General features: G+C 35.6%; 2 protein-coding genes across 2 annotated transcripts in view; one reads left to right on the plus strand and one right to left on the minus strand.

The window, feature by feature from the left end:
- Positions 1-2,734: 2,734 nt before the first annotated feature.
- LOC123701501 (vacuolar protein sorting-associated protein 26C) lies at positions 2,735-8,954 on the minus strand. The gene is made up of 7 exons (XM_045649004.1): positions 8,795-8,954; positions 8,459-8,602; positions 7,878-8,120; positions 7,274-7,435; positions 6,670-6,766; positions 5,160-5,285; positions 2,735-2,838 (listed from the first exon to the last, which is right to left on the minus strand). The coding sequence occupies exons 1-7, from the start codon at positions 8,849-8,851 to the stop codon at positions 2,753-2,755; spliced, it is 915 nt and encodes a 304-aa protein (XP_045504960.1). The 5' UTR covers positions 8,852-8,954; the 3' UTR covers positions 2,735-2,752.
- Positions 8,955-10,584: 1,630 nt separating this feature from the next.
- The window catches only part of LOC123701504 (kinesin-like protein Klp68D), a 46,581-nt gene continuing 39,323 nt past the window's right edge, over positions 10,585-17,842 (plus strand). The window contains exon 1 of the mRNA XM_045649007.1: positions 10,585-10,941. Within this exon, the coding sequence (XP_045504963.1) occupies positions 10,837-10,941 (105 nt within the window). The 5' untranslated portion in view covers positions 10,585-10,836. The remainder of the gene's footprint in view (positions 10,942-17,842) is intronic.

Raw genomic sequence — 17,842 nt, forward strand, 5'->3', positions numbered from 1 at the left:
GGAGGCTGCTACAGTGATGGCAGACGGGAGCTGGCTCACGACCTATCCTGTTCAGGTAGCTGCCGAAGCACCCGTGCCCAGACAGAACCTGCACCAGTCGGTAGTTGATCGACCCCCATCGCCTTTCCACCCATTCTCTGAGTACTGGTCTGATTGCATTCAGAGTCCAGGCCCCCACGCAAGACGAGTCTAGTTCTCGACGCCATCGGCGAAACACCGCGTCGCGAGCTTCCCGTTTCCATTCTTGGAGTGTTTCGAGAGGCAGGTTCTCGTCTCTCCCTCTTGCCTCAGCTATGCGCCAGTAAACCTGTGAAAGGGCAGCGGCTTCAAGGTGCCAGGGCGCCGTTCCGGCGATGACGCAAACCGCATCGTAGGAGACGGTACGGTACGCCCTAGCAACTCTTAAGGCTACCACTCGTTGTGCCCGCCGTAGTACGATTGTATTGCGCGTCAGCAGTTTGTCCGCCCATATCGGACACCCGTACAATGCTTGTGATCGCACAACACCAGCAAAAAGTCGGCGACACCCCCAACTCGGCCCTCCAATATTTGGCATAATGCGGCAGAGAGCCGCTGCCGTGGTGCCGAGCTTGGTGGCCAGTGCCGAAAAGTGAGCTTGGAATGTCCATCGCGAATCGAGCACCAGACCAAGGTATTTCAGTCTGGGCCCAATTCGGATGGGCACTCCACTCACTACAATCTCTTCCCCCGGTGGTGGGGCCCTCCGGTGGCCATGGAAGCATATAGCCTCAGATTTTTCGAGGGCTACTTTTAGACCGAGACTTTTGATTCGGCCGACCACCTGTGCCACTCCAGCTGTGGCTCGGAGACGCGCCTCCCTGAAATCTCGGCCCGTGGATACCACTAGGGTGTCATCGGCGTAGCAAATAGCGCAAACTCCTTGCGGCAGCTCTCCTCGTAGTACGTGGTTATATCCGATGTTCCACAGAAGAGGCCCCAATACAGAGCCCTGTGGAACACCGCATGCAACTCTGTGACTACCCCAGCCGCATTGCCTTTGAAAGGTAATTTGACGCCCACAGAGATAAGAACCGATAATACGGCGTAGATACGGCGGTAGTTGGTGTCGGGCTAGGCCGTCTAAAATTTTGTCCCAAGGCAGGGTGTTAAAAGCATTGGAAATATCCAATGATATTGCCACTGCTACCCCACCTTGGGAGACGGATCCTTCACAGATGTCTCGCAATCGAGCTATTGCATCCACTGTAGAGCGTCCCTGCCTAAAACCAAATTGCGATTCCTGCAGGTCTGGTCCTATCTGTGACAGGTGGGTCTGAATGCGGCTGGAGATTATGCGCTCGAAAAGCTTGCCGGCTTCATCAAGCAGGACGATTGGCCTATATGCTGATGGTGAATCTGCTGGTTTGCCACTCTTCTTTAACAGAACTAGGCGCCCCGTTTTCCAACGCTCTGGAAATCTACCGATCTTAAGGCATTCTGTTAAAAGATCGCAGAAGCGCTGATTCAATCCATGAGACAAGGCATGGGACCATACTCTACCGTGCACTCCATCCGGGCCCGGGGCGGTAGTCTTCCTTTTCAGACGGTCTACTGCTGCATTCAATTCGGCTAAGGACACGTCCGGAATGGGTTCGCAGGTCAGCTCTTCTTGATCAACGCTTCCGACTCGACTTGCAAGATCAGTTGCATTTTGTCTATGACCTGGAAATAGGGTTGTCACCACCTTTTGAAGCAGCGCTGGCTCCAACGTAGATGTTAGCGGTGGGGCCCAGGGACGCAGCTTATTCATTACCAGCCTGTAAGGGCGTCCCCAGGGATTCAGGTTCAGCGTGTCCATCAATTCAGCCCAGGCTCTTTCCTTCGCGACCGCAATGGCATCTCTGAGAGCCTTTTTGGCATCCTTGTCTGTAATATACTAACTCAAATAAGTATCTACATACTCATGTGTCTGAAATCGAGAAAAATCCTACACTACTACGGATTTTTTTTTAATTTTCTTTTTGAACAAATGCTTATTCGTTCACGCAGAGTTGTTCGTGTAGGCGAGTTTCTCTACGTTTTAAATTTTTAAGTGTCGGTTGTACCTCTAAATATTATAAGCGCGAAAGTTAGTAACGTTGTTACTCTTTCACACGAAAATCACTGAACAGATTTTGATAATACTTAGCAGTGATGTAGCTTACGCAACAAAGTATAGGACATATTATTATACTAGCTTCCGCCCGCGCGGATGTCGGTCTTCGCGTGGATGGTTTATTTCTCCATTTTGAGTAACTCTGACAATGACATCTTATAAATATCTATTATAAAGACCAAATACGGCTCGACCTATAATAATACGCAACGTGTGTTCGCGGTTCTACAGAACAAAGTCTATGGATAAAACTAAAAATTAAGAAAAAAATTTTTCTACGTATTTTTCCAGGATAAAAAGTATCCTATTTTACGCCCAGGATAATAAGGTATAATTATACCAAGTTTCATCGAAATCGAACCGTTAGTTTTCACGTGATGTCTTCACATACAGACAGACAGACAGACAAAAATTTTTTTAATCACATATTTGGGTTTGGTATCGATCTAGTAACACCCCCTGCTATTTATTTTTTCAATATTTTCAATGTACAGAATTGACCCTTCTACAGATTTATTATATGTATAGATTTTATTTGTATAATTGTGTGCTATTAGTAGGGAATATGTAGGTTTATGGTAATAAAGTAGGAAAGGTAACAGAAAATAAAACAGAATATATTAATATTAATCTTTATTATCTACTTCTTAATAATAATATTGGAAAGTTTTCAGTCACTAAATAGTCGTCTTCAAATATCACAGCAATGTTGAGCTCAAACTCTGAAACAAATATTGATACATTAAAGTTAAAATTTTATTATTAGAGGTAGCGCGCACGCGCAACTTTGTCTCCGCAACTATTTTGTCTCTCCCACCCATGGGCTAGTATGAAAGTGCGCGCACGTAGCGACGCAACTCCCCGTACAATTGATGGGAGAGACAAAATAGTTGCGGTACATCAGTCAGAATCGACATTCGAAATCGAAAATTTAACAATAATTCCAAAAGTTTTCAAACTTCGGTCAAGTGAATGGTTCATTGGGACGACAATAAATCTCATTTTCCAACCTTGTCCGCAGTCCGGAACATTGTTAAAATTGCAATTAAATTATTTTTTTGCTGTATGGTCGTGAAAAAAATTCTAAAAGTTCTGCAAACTTGGGAAAGTTTTCGATATAATATTTTATATCATGTATTAAATTTGCAACCAATCTTAGTGTACGGAACATTGTTAAAATCGCAATTAAATTATTTTTTTGCTGTATGGTCGTGAAAAAAATTCCAAAAGTTCTGCAAACTTGGGGAAGTTTTCGATATAATATTTTATATCATGTATTAAATTTGCAACCAATCTTAGTGTACGGAACATTGTTAAAATCGCAATTAAATTATTTTTTTGCTGTATAGTCGTGAAAAAAATTCCAAAAGTTCTGCAAACTTGACACAGATATCGAAAATTTATACCGAACGGTTGTATAAATTTGCAACCTTTTTCGTTGACCGAAACATGTTTATTTATAATTATTTTTAATTCGTGGTCATTTTTTCGAGTAAGGTGGTCTAGGAATAATTACAAAAGTTTTGGAACTTGGTTGCAAACTTCGAAAACATCTATTCTGATGCATTTACAAATTTGCAACCTCATTCAGTTTAATAAAAAAAAAAACATTAATACTCAATATCAAAAGATGTTCCGTACACTGAGATTGGTTGCAAATTTAATACGTGATATGAAATATTAAATCGAAAACTTCCCCAAGTTTGCAGAACTTTTGGAATTTTTTTCACGACCATACAGCAAAAAATAATTTAATTGCAGTTCCGGACTGCGGACAAGGTTGCAAAATGAGATTTACTGTCGTCCCAATGTACCATTCACTTGACCGAAGTTTGAAAACTTTTGGAATTATTGTGAATTGATTGTCTTGACTGACTGGAGTACGGAGACAAAAGTTGCTCTTGTGCACTAGCTCTTACAACAAGAAAATAAATTCTGTGGTGAGATTACAGTTTAAAATTGCCTCCTAATTAGGTTAAATAATAGTGATATTTGCATACAAATCTACACTCTATGTGGGATGTTCAGTGGGACGCGAGTTTGAGGTATTTTATTAAATGTGTACCAAACATGAGGCAAACTGTTTTCTTTTTTCAATACACAACATCTTTAAAAGTGAAATTAAAAAATTCCGAAATTCGCTTCACGCCTATTTTAGACGGTTTCTTACTACCAATACTCGATATATTTCTACATAATAACATCACGATCCAACCGATCTGTTAATAATTTCTACAATAAACGACATTTTAGAAGTAAAAAACCGTCCATAAGTCACGTGCGTTTAGAGAATTTCGTCATAACAATATTTAACCCACATAATAACGTCACAAAACAAACAAACGAACAAAATAAACACAATATACAGTGGTGGACGTATAATTAGAAACACGTAACACAATGAAGTAGTCATCAAATTCATTTGACATTTGTGTATAATAACGTATTAGAGATTAAGCATTATTTCATATTATGTAATAGAACACCCGTTTATCTAGCTTTAAAATAAATTGCATAATTTTAATCAAACGTTACTAAAACTTTGTTTGTTTGTTTGTTTGATTGTAATGAATAGGCTCATAAACTACTGGACCGATTTTAAAAATTCTTTCACCATTCGAAAGCTACATTATCCACGAGTAATATAGGATAGGTTTTATCCCGGAAATTCCACGGGAACGGGAACTATGAGAGTTTTTCTTTGAAACCGCGGGCGGAGCTGCCGGCGGAAAGCTAGTCTCTAATTACTAATACGTTAACAACTACCCTGTCCAATGAGTCAAATATGACTCACATGAACGTATTGGGATAAGTTCACAGGTGACTCATTTCTCTTTACACTTTTAGGCATATTTTTGGGTGTAAACGTGGCGTGATATTTTTTAATTCATACGTGGACGTGTAGCAAAAAACCTAACGTTTATGGTAATAAAAGAACATTGCAATTTTTCTATAGTATACACAAACGTTAAATAAACTTGATGACTACTTCATCGTGTTACGTGTTTCTAATGAAGCGTCCAGCACTGTATATGACAGATACCGATCTTGAAGTGCGCGGCGGCGGTGGTGGGGCAGGTGAAGAGGCGCGGCAGCACCATGTGCAGCGGCACGGAGCGCGCGCGGCACACGTCGCCCTCGCCCACCTGGATGTTCTGGATCTCCGTCGCTGCACAATAGAAAAAATAAATAATAAAAATCCTTTATTTGTTTCATAACACAGTGTACAATCAGTTGTGAATGCAGTATAAATTGCATAATATAATAATGGGCACTTAAGGCTCCGTGCAGACAGAGAGCGTTCTGCGTTCCGCGTTCTGCGTTCTGCGTTCTTTGATCTATAGCGCAGCGCCGCGGTCTGACTGCGTTCTGTGTGCGCCGGCGCTATAGATCCTTCGCATCACAAAGAACGCGGAACGCAGAACGCAGACGGCAGAACGCTCTCTGTCTGCACGGAGCCTAATAGAGATACACTAGTCCCCTGTGTTGTGGGAAACTAGTCTCTTCCTATGTTACAGAAGTATTTTTTAATTTTTAAAAATTAAAGGCTATACATTGCAGTGTAAGAAATATAATGAAAAAATGAAAATATTATATTTAACAAACTCCAGTGTATGTGCGTGTGTGTGTGTGAGTTTATGTGTGTGTGTGTGTGTGTGTGTGTGTGTGTGTGTGTGTGTGTGTGTGTGTGTGTGTGTGTGTGTGTATGTGTGTTTTATTTTTCACAAGTAACTATAACAACATTACGAATAGTATTTTCTAGTGTTTGATTTTACGCGAGTATTATACATTTAGAAATTAAAGACTTTTTAACGTTGTCTTCTAGTCACGATCAGCCAATACTGCCAACATCCGGAAAAATACTCCACATACCAACTACGGAGAAATAGGTGGAGGTAGTTTACAAATAACAATTTTTGAATGACCGTCAAGACGTACAACATCTCAGTCTCCCCGTGACCACGCTCGCTGTAAAGTGTTCGAAACGTCGGGAAAATAAATAATGAATAAATCGCGTTTAAAATCCGTTAAAAAGTCTTTAATTTCTAAAAATTACGAATGTATATATACGTATAATACACTAGCTGTGCCGCGTGGTTTCATCCACATTGCTAAGCTCCAGTCTTAGCGTGATGATATAATATAACCTTCCTCGATAAATGGGCTATCTAACATCGAAATAACTTTTCAAATCGAACCAGTAGTACCTGAGATTAGCGCGTTCAAACAAACAAACAAACTCTTCAGCTTTATAATATTAGTATAGATTTAATATGTGCAGCTGTTGTGGGTAAGGGTGATTTACACAAATAATATGTGAGAATGTGTAACGAGGAATATGTTTGTAAATGAAGCAATATGATTGGTTATTTCCTGTGTTATCATCTGTAGTCATGTGTGATTGTTTCATTTATTTTTATTTCTATTCAGAATATTAATGAATCCATATTTTTCGGAAATTGTAACTGAATTCAGTGTTGGTGTATGTTTAAGATAAAAACTGTTGATGACAATATTTAATAGGTATATTTTTTAACTAAGATCTTTCTTACCATCTCTAGAATATCCTTCAGTGAAGCCGCAGGTTTCCACTCTGACGAGTTGCAACTCTATTGACTTTATTGGCACCGAACAATCGTCTACGCGAATCTAGAAAGTATTTCACATTTATTCGTTATTTTTCTGATCAACTGTTTGGTGAAGTAGTTTTTATTTGCCACCTCACCTACAACGTCACAAACAACAGATTAAAATAAAGTAAAGGTAATTCAAATTTATTAATTACTAGTTTTTCGCCGGCATAGTCAACAGCATACCTAATTATACTAAATGCAATGTTGTAATTGAAGGGAAAATACTCTAAATACCATAGTAATAAATTTCCGGATATTCACTTGCCAAGTCTCTAAGATACATCTCCTAGTTGAAGTAATTTTCGAAAACAATCTATATAAAATATAAAAATGAAACTCGTTTCGCATTGTCACGGCAACACGTGTGAACGGCTGAACCGATTTCGATAATTCTTTTATTATATTCCTTGAAGTACGAGGATGGTTCTTATGTAGAGAAAACGTAAATATGTACCACGGGCGAAGTCAGGGAGGACCGCTAGTTTTCAATATAAACAAAATTCGACAGTAAAATATGCTATACCTTGCCAGTAATAGGTTTATCCAACGGGCACACAGTAGAGTCTATTTCTGCGTAGAGCTGAAAGTGCGGCATGTTCGCACGTGCGCCCGCACCGGCGGCCGACGCGCGAATGGTCGCGGGCGTGATCTCGCAACGGACCGGCTTTTGAGGCGCTGCGTCTTGCTGAAATTGATAATGAGGAACTGAATTTTGATATTAATATGTATTAAAAAAAAAAAATTATACCGGCCGAATTGATAACCTCCTCCTTTTTTTTGAAGTCGGTAAAAAAAACACATTTTTTGTGTTCTTTTGAACGATTTTGATATGTAGTAGTAAGTAGTGAAATTTATTTTGTTTTTAGTTGCGCCAAAAAAAAAATTATAGAAACCAAAATAAGTTGCCCCCGAAATTGCAAAACACTTTTTTTCCGGTTGTTACTTTTATATTTGTATGATAAATACCTATGTCATTTTAATTTTTATGAATGTACAAGTTAGCAGATACCCTATAATTTATTCAGGAAAGAAAAATATTTCTAAATCATAATATTAATACCTATGTCAGTACTAAAATCACATTAACAATGATAACTAAATCGAAAACATATAAAACACATACTCACAGGTTTATATTGCACAAAGAACTGACAAGATGCGTTCAGCGGTTTCGCTAAGAAGGATCTCTTCATACCACATCTTAGAGTGTACATGACGTTCACAAACACCCCATGGTACGTCTCCAGGAGACCAGGGCCTGCTGAACTGGGTCTCCCCCGTAGTGGCATCTCAAATGGAATCTCGGTAATGCCAACCGGAATCTTTCCAGCTGGAGCTAGTTCCATTGATGTGTTTACTAGTGTTATGGGCTGGAATAATTGTTCATTTCTATGAGTATTATTGTGTACATAAAGGGTAATGTAGGTACTAGGTAGATAGGTTTTAAGGCTTTGTTTGTGCCATATTTCTTAAATACAATTTAATTTCTCAAAGAAATATCAATAGCCTTGTGTGTGCGCCACAGAAAAAACACGCACAGCTATCCGAACCAAGGTAAATGGTAAACCTATGGTAAGATGATTAAAATGTGGTTATAGGACTAATTGAATTAGTAAATTATTGAGTTTGAGTTTAATAAATGACTAATAAAGATGTATCAAAATTTAATCACAATCACAATTATTACTATAAGAATAAGTAAGTTTACCTTAATACTATTGGAAAATGCATCAAAAATGCCAGCGTTCTTCGAGCTGATCTGCAGGTTGACAGACCCCTCCATGGTCAGCATCAATCCTTCGTGTCGCACATCGCTGCTGCTCTCTACTACTACTACACCAGCTATTGTTTCCTGAAAATTTTAGAAATATATATAACTCACAGAAAACAATATTTTTACTTGCAAAAAAATTCGTTCGTTTCATATGCGATTGATGCATTTCATGTCTATACTATGCGATGGTCTTTGTGTTAACATATAAATGAGATCTCTTCGATAAGTTCATAATTAAATTAAATTTAATTAATTTTATGGCAGACTTACCCCTTCATGATACACTTTACTGGCTCTTTTGAGATTTATCGCGAGGCTGGATGACATTTTTCAATGGTAGGTACAAGTAATTCAGTAGATTTTCAACGAAATTTTAATAATTTTCGATTTCGTTATTTGAACATTACAATAGATAATTATTAAATAATAAAATAAATGAGATTATCAACAACACATCACAAAACAATTAAATATTTGCCTGCCGACTGCCGAGTGCCGTCAAAATAAGTTTTCATTTGTCAAATGCGACAGTTGACGTTTAAACGTATGTCAAACAAAAAAATAAGTTAATTGTACTTTGTAAAATTTATATATTTATCGATTAAGTACTTTAAAAAGTATATGTACATTCCACGTTAATTTTAAAATACTGTGAATATTAATAAATATAAGTATTAATGTCTTAGAGTATATATACTATCTATAGAGTGCGAACAACCAAGTGGGAACAGTAGGCACAGGTGGGAACAACACGACGCTCCCGCCGCGTTGCTCTGGATTATTTTTACATTGACGAATATACATGGTGAAATGTGCAGTTCTATCTTGCAAAAACGATACTAGAAAATACACAAAATTGAAATTCACTATCACATTTCATCAGTAAGTCGATTGTTATACTTATTTTTATGAAAATAAATATTTTTCGTTTTTCTGATATTCCAATTAAACATATTTTTTTAAAGTACATACTACTTATATAATTAATACAAGAAAATGTCTTATATAATATTTAATATTCAAATGGAATAAACAAACTTTATTCAGTTGGTAAACAAATAAAAAAATTACATATTTATACTTTATTCATATATTTTTCCTTTAATAACTTATTGAACATAAAATTTACTTATGATACATATTTATTTACATAACTTATCGATAGTTCAACACGCAATTGAAACCTACCCATCCCTATTTGTCACACACACATCTATATAGTATCTAGCTCATCTGCCTACGATACGCACTATGCAATTTGTGCAATACACTCGCTCTATACTATTGTAATAAATTATATGCAATAAATTATTTCAATTTTAATAATTATTACCTTAATGTTGAAATTCATTTTATTTGAAAAGAGATGCAGAAATATTTTATCGAAAGCAGTAAGTACTTTTTGGAATATTTACATTCTTCCCTCTGACACGCATGCTCATATAGTGCTCTCGCGTTCGTACTCACGGCTGAATATTTTTTGTGTTTAGTGGATTTTTGGTAATTCCAATTTGTCTGACTGATTAAATATAATTTTGTAATCGTTATGTTGATAACATATTAAAAAATCAGACATTAAAAAATAAGTAAAGTTTATTTATTTTTGGTGGAGCTTTAAAGCGTCTGACAAAAGTTTTGGTCCATGAAAAGTGTCTGATACTTGCGATACCATTTGAGAATGATATTCTATAAAATATATCTAAAAATCAGCCATCTAAATTTAAGTAAAGTAACTCTTATTTTTAGTCACCTTTCTCACCTGGTACCTTCCCAGGTGTCACTGGGCAAACTTCACAAACACGCAGGTATACAAAGTACATGAGACACTACTGAGAACTTAAAGTTTCATCTTTTAGAAAATAAGTTATGTCTTATCGCTCTGGGATCTTGGACTATAATATAATTAATAATTATACTCTAAGATTAATGTGCTAATATCTTAAAATTTTGTATCCTAGAAATGATGTATCCGAACGCAATCTGTCACAACAAAAAATCGTTGATAATTGAATGTCAAATGAAGTCATAGTCGCACACACAGAGCAAGTGTCGCACAGAGATGTCAGTCAGTGGCGGTTGGATGTGAAACGAAGAAATACGAATTTTACGATTTTATTTATTTTTGCTACTTCTGTAAATAGAATCTTGTAATAATTTTATTGTATATTTATTTTCAATAATCGTGTTTAAACTTGTGCGAGTGTGGTGTAAACTAAATAAGGTGATGCCGAACATAGTTGCACCCCGAATGGATCGATATCAGCAACATTGAGTTTAATTTTTATTCACGTCACTGAAGGGGGTGGTTGAAGATGGAGAAGTCAGCACGGCCACGAACGGCTCTGAATGAGTGTGTTAAAGTGGTAGTGCGATGTAGGCCTCTCTCTGAAAAAGAGAAGAACGACAATTACGAGGAGGTAAGGACCGAGCCTTAGTTGTTTTGTTGATGTAGGGTTCCAGGGCTGCGCAGACTTTGTGCGTCGTCTCCAATCTCTCTCTAGACGACCGATAAACAATATCACAATAAATAGTATTGAACATGGGCTTCCATTGTGGCGTTATCATTTAATTTCGATCGATAACGCATATCGTAAAGAATATCGACTACCTGCGAAATAATAATTTTAATATGCAAAATACGGAGTGTTACGTGAGATGGATAAACGTTTCATAAATTAATTTTTCTTTACAATGAGACTGCTTTATATTTCAATGAATTTAACACGTGAATCACACGCGTAGGCAATCGCGAGTTACGAATATCTACGCCTATACAAAGTCATACAGCGTTAATTCCGCATAGTATAATGAGGTCCTAATTTTAATAATTAGTATTGTTGAAATGCATACAATCATGGACCAAAATCACTAAGCTTTGTTCTATCCTTTCATTCAAAGTAAATTATATGTTTTAATTGTATAAGTTGGTCCTTGATCTAGTATTCCACTTTATTTCTTCAAGGTTTTATATATTAATGACAGAAAAAAGCAATTAATTCTCAATTTCAGTCCTTTCCTTTTTTGAATAGAAAGCATTTAAAAATTATGAATTATAATATGCTTCCTACCTAGGTAGTTATTGTATATAATATTAATATAGTGACTACACATTTTAACTATGTCTATTAACTATGTTGATTTAGTATTTAAGTTGCCATGTTTTCATTGATACAAGAGGTAATTAAAACAAACTCATTTATATATATGTATAAATAAGTTATGTTTAATATAGGTATTATTTAATGATTCATTAATACAATATTTATTATTACATTTCCTATTTACATTTTAATCTTGTTTTAAAGGATTAGATAATGATGAAATAGTTTAAAAAATACAAATAGCTACTTGGTAGTGTAATTTAAATACTTGATTAAAATATCCACATGTACATTACTTATGCATTTAAGAGATCATTAAGCTAATATGTGTCCCTATTTAACAGTTACCTTATTAAGTCTTATTTCCTGTTAAATGGAAAAACATGACTAGATTTTATTTGCACATACTCCATGCTGTATGCAGATTCTGCTATATTAAGTGCATTTAAGGTGTTTATATAAATTCTTGATACATTTGCATTTAAACAATATTTAAATCTGTGGACTATGGACATAGTTTTTCAATTTGCAAGTGTACATTTATAAATTACTCTTTATAATTATATCCACTTTAATTAAGTTAAGAAACCTGTAGTAAAATATTTTTTTATATACGACCAATGGCTTTATAATATTTTTAATATTTAAGACTATTTTTTTGAAACATTCAAGTATAAAAAATGGTAACTTTTATACCGATAGATCGCGGCCTATAAAGTCAGATTAAAGAAACGCGTCTGACTCAGACGACGTAAAAAACTGAAAATAACCGCTTATAGATTGAAAACGTGCTGGCGATACGGTTTACTGGCTCTTTTTACGTCGAAAAGGACAGCGTGAGCTAGTGTGCCGAAATATTTTTATTTCCCATTTTCATTTTGCGCTCCGTTTTGTTCGTTCGCGATTTTATATTGCCACTCGGAAAGTTTATGTATTATAATAATAGTCAGCGAGTTTGATACCGCAACTTCATTCATGTTGTACCCCAAATAACAAGCACTGTTATACAAAATTCAAATTCAAAATTCATTTATTTCCTCCCACAATCAAAATGTTCAATTCAATTATGTTTTTATATTTGTCGCCTATTTACGTGAGAGTTTACGTCACAGAATATCAGATATTTACACCGTTACACGAAGTAAACACGTTATCAAAGTGCAGATTATTTCATTTATTTTAAAGGTGTTATCTCGTTATCTTCTATTAATTTAATAGGATTTGTCATTTACTATCTAGGATCTACAATTTTGTCATTGATCAGTTTTGAAAATATTTTCAATTAATTCAAAACGAGATACCTACGCACACAGAACGTAATAATATGACGAGTGTTACATATCCAAAAGAAATAGTAATTTATTATAAACTTTATTGTATGAAGACTACCGCAAACGCATGATTTTCACACAGTACCTTGTAAGAAAACTAAAAAAAAAATCACTGTACCAATTGCATTGGAAGAATTGGTTTACGTGTGTCGAGTGTATTGCCACCTGACCCCGCGGTAAGTAGGTGAGCGTTGAGCCCATACTCGGATGTCCCATATTTAGTCATAGATCGGGACCGTGTGGCTACGTTCAGCTTTTTCCTCGAATTGTTCCACACCATACAAGTCAAGTTCGTTAAATAGAGAATGTGCCTTGACCTTTGGAGTCGTATATTGGTGGGATCTGGGAAGATGCATTTCACAGATCACAGAAACTAAAGATGCATTTCGTGTAGTTTTCTTAGATCAGCTTTTGGAGCTGAGGTGAATCTAAAGGCTAATAAGTAATTAACTACACATAAATATCTGCGTTATTCCATACAAAGGATCTATTTGAAACTAATAAAAGCTTTTTTTATGAAAAGCTCTGGTAGGTACTAAACACAAATCGAATTACCATACTCAATCTATGCTACGATAAAGCTGAAGAGTTTGTTTGCTTGTTTTGAACGCGCTAATCTCGGGAAATACTCGTCCGATTTGAAAAATTCTTTCGGTTTTAGATAGCCCATTTATCGAGGTAGGGCTATACTATATTATCTCGCTAAGACCAACAGGAGCGAAGCAATGCAGGTAAAACCGCAGGGCACAGCTAGTAAAAAAAAAACACATATTGAATCAAAATGTAATCTTATAATTTTCACTTGGTGATCAAACCCATGTCACAGGCGCAATGCTGAGTAGTCAGTATAAATAACACTTCCGCTTGCATATTTACCTCTGCCACGAATCGAACCCAAGACTTTAATCGCAATAACGTGTAAACCGTGAAGAGTAAAGTTCAGAAGGATTAATAAGTTTACTTTAGGTACACTACACTCGTATTATGTCCATAAATATATCTTTATCATTCAACCTTCATTTAGTTTATTAAAAAGTAATTAAAAGTTTATTAATGAAACAAAATAAAAAGGGTTAACCTTATACAACTTACTAATTGCATTTTCAATATACTTAATACTTCCCAATTAGTACGCGCTTAAGGACGCTGTCACAAATCTGCGTTACTCAAATTTAGGTATCTAACGTCGCCACGTGGTTCGCGGGAACATCGCGCTCACGTAAACATAGCGCATTCCATTTTATAGACCATCTTCATACTTGATATTATTTTTTTTTATATTTTTATTGAAATTGATTCCAGAAGATTACTGGGAACTTTAAAAATTCATTTTGTTACTATTATTAGTAGGTACGATCCTTATAAGTATTTTAGTGTATTCAACCAACTTAAAAAAGTGTGACTATTTTACAACAATTTGAATATGAATTGTATTATTGTATACAATATCGAAGCTTTTTAAGAAATGTATATAATACTTTTTTAACAATTATTATCATACATAATATTATATGTTACCGGCAATATATTAAACCCGGCATTGTAAGCAATTCTTAGTAAATGTATGTTATTCCGAGAAACAGTCGGAGTGAAATAAATTAAATTCGTTACCACACATTCACATTACCTATATCTTTAAATATGAACTTTTCCTAAGTAGCAAACACATTTGCAAATGTGGGTGGTTTTTGGGGTAGCTATTAACCAATATGAGGTCAAAACTAAAATCCAAGATGGCACCGACGAAAATTTGAAATCTTTTCGTCATGGGTGTCATTTTCAAGGAGTTGGAGTAGCTATTAAATAAGTATTAATCAATATGAGGTCAAATCTAAAATCCAAAATGGCGCCGACGACAATTTGACATCATTTCGTCACGGGTGTCATTTTCATGGTTTTTGGGGTAGCTATTAACCAATATGAGGTCAAAACTAAAATCCAAGATGGCGCCGACAAAAATTTTATATATTTTCTTCATGGGTGTCATTTTCATGGTTATTGGGGTAGCTATTAACGAATATGAGGTCAAAACTAAAATCCAAGATGGCGCCGACGAAAATTTTACATCTTTTCGACATGGGTGTCATTTTCATGGTTTTTGGGGTAGCTATTAACCAATATGAGGTCAAAACTAAAATCGAAGATGGCGCCGACGAAAATTTTACATCATTTCGTCACGGGTGTCATTTTCATGGTTATTGGGGTAGCTATTAACGAATATGAGGTCAAAACTAAAATCCAAGATGGCGCCGACGAAAATTTTACATATTTTCGTCATGGGTGTCATTTTCATGGTTTTTGGGGTATCTATTAACCAATATGAGGTCACAACTAAAATCCAAGATGGTGTCGACGAAACTTTACATCTTTTCGGCATGGGTGTCATTTTCAAGGTTTTTGAGACAGCTATTACCAAATCCCCAATGTAACCGTCGATAATTAGGTATATTTTTCTTACTCCTTTAAAGTAAACTTAAATAAAATAACAAAAACGTTAACAACCACAGTTTTGTAGAAAGTCTTAAAAAAAACAATTTTAAAGAACATTGAAATGCATATTTAGAAATTTAATATAAAACGCAACTCTGTGGCAATTATGTTAATATTCTGACAGATATTAGTAACTTTAAATATATTCTTTAAATATATTCGCTAAACTTTATTTAAAATAAAGTTTATCTAAAACATTTAAACGAAGAGAATAAAATAAAAAAGAACGTGTGTGCCGAGAAAACGTGTCAGGAGTGAAACTTCTTTGGCGAGATTCATAGATACCAAAATCGCCGCCTTGCTCCATAACGCGACAGTATTACCATGACGCGATCTTGAAATTCGACGGCCATCTTGGATTTTAGTTTTGACCTCATATTCGTTAATAGCTACCCCAAAAACCATGAAAATGACACCCATCACGAAAACCATCTTGGATTATAGTTTTGACCTCATATTCGTTAATAGCTATCCCAAAAACCATGAAAATGACACCCATGATGAAAAGATGTCAAATTTTTCGTCGGCGCCATCTTGGATTATAGTTTTGACCTCATATTCGATAATAGCTACCCCAAAAACCATGAAAATGACACCCATGACGAAAAGATGTAAAATTTTCGTCGGCGCCATCTTGGATTTCAGTTTTGACCTCATATTGGTTAATAGCTACCCCAAAAACCATGAAAATGACACCCATGACGAAAAGATGTAAAATTTTTGTCGGCGCCATCTTGGATTATAGTTTTGACCTCATATTCGTTAATAGCTACCCCAAAAACCATGAAAATGACACCCATGACGAAAAGATGTAAAATTTTTGTCGGCGCCATCTTGGATTTTAGTTTTGACCTCATATTCGTTAATAGCTACCCCAAAAACCATGAAAATGACACCCATCACGAAAAATGTCAAATTTTCGTCAGCGCCATCTTGGATTATAGTTTTGACCTCATATTCGTTAATAGCTATCCCAAAAACCATGAAAATGACACCCATGATGAAAAGATGTCAAATTTTTCGTCGGCGCCATCTTGGATTATAGTTTTGACCTCATATTCGATAATAGCTACCCCAAAAACCATGAAAATGACACCCATGACGAAAAGATGTAAAATTTTTGTCGGCGCCATCTTGGATTATAGTTTTGACCTCATATTCGTTAATAGCTACCCCAAAAACCATGAAAATGACACCCATGACGAAGAGATGTAAAATTTTCGTCGGCGCCATCTTGGATTTCAGTTTTGACCTCATATTGGTTAATAGCTACCCCAAAAACCATGAAAATGACACCCATGACGAAAAGTTGTAAAATTTTTGTCGGCGCCATCTTGGATTATAGTTTTGACCTCATATTCGTTAATAGCTACCCCAAAAACCATGAAAATGACACCCATGACGAAAAGATGTAAAATTTTCGTCGGCGCCATCTTGGATTTCAGTTTTGACCTCATATTCGGTAATAGCTACCCCAAAAACTATGAAAATGACACCCATCACGAAAAAAAGCCAAATTTTCATCGACGCCATCTTGAATTGTTTTACCCCACCAATCTATTCAACAACCCATAAAAAAGAGGATCTCAGGCAAGGTAATTTTAAAAACATAATTTTAAATTACAAATAATTGGAATATGAAACTTATACAGTTTACTCATAAAAAGTATCAAATATTTCAAATCACGAAAAAGACAGTGCACGCACAATAATCTTTTTTATTTCGTTTTTATTTTTGGCACGAGGAGCGATACACCCGTCCTTCCAAGAGCGCTTCTGAGCGCGGTCTGACGAACCGCGAGAACAAAATGTATGAAGAAATCGACAAGTATTTTTAATTTAGCTCATTATTGAAATAAAATTTTGATTTAGATTCATAAAAATTACACCATATATAAAGGACTATATATCCCTCAATAAGATATAGTTAAGAAGATAGATTAGGCTCTTAATTTTCCTAAAATGGTACCGGTTTAGACCCCATTTTTTTGCATTTTATGCGTTTATTGTGATGGAAAAAACGTATTTCAGCGACAATTTTGTATGACGTCGTACAATTTTTATAAGATGAACGTAGAGCTGAATATATTATCTTTAAATTAAGATATTACTATGTTCTCACGTGTAATTGCTTTAAGTTAAAATGGTACCGAAAAACAGCGTGTTTTTGTAAAAATACGTTATAGCGTCCTTAAAGTATTTCATATTATGTTTTTACTTTTCCGCGACATAATATGATATACTCGAGTGATAAATACTTACAGAAGTTGTTCATATTTGTTATTTTTTATTAATTACAAGTATCAGTGTTGGCTACAGATACCTATTAGTAGTGTTGCCGAACTATCGATAGTTTGACTATCGATAGTTGACCTTGAAAATAAGTCAGAATATCG

This window comes from Colias croceus, chromosome 21 (assembly GCF_905220415.1).
Source record: "Colias croceus chromosome 21, ilColCroc2.1".
In the NCBI taxonomy this organism is placed as follows: domain Eukaryota; kingdom Metazoa; phylum Arthropoda; class Insecta; order Lepidoptera; family Pieridae; genus Colias; species Colias croceus.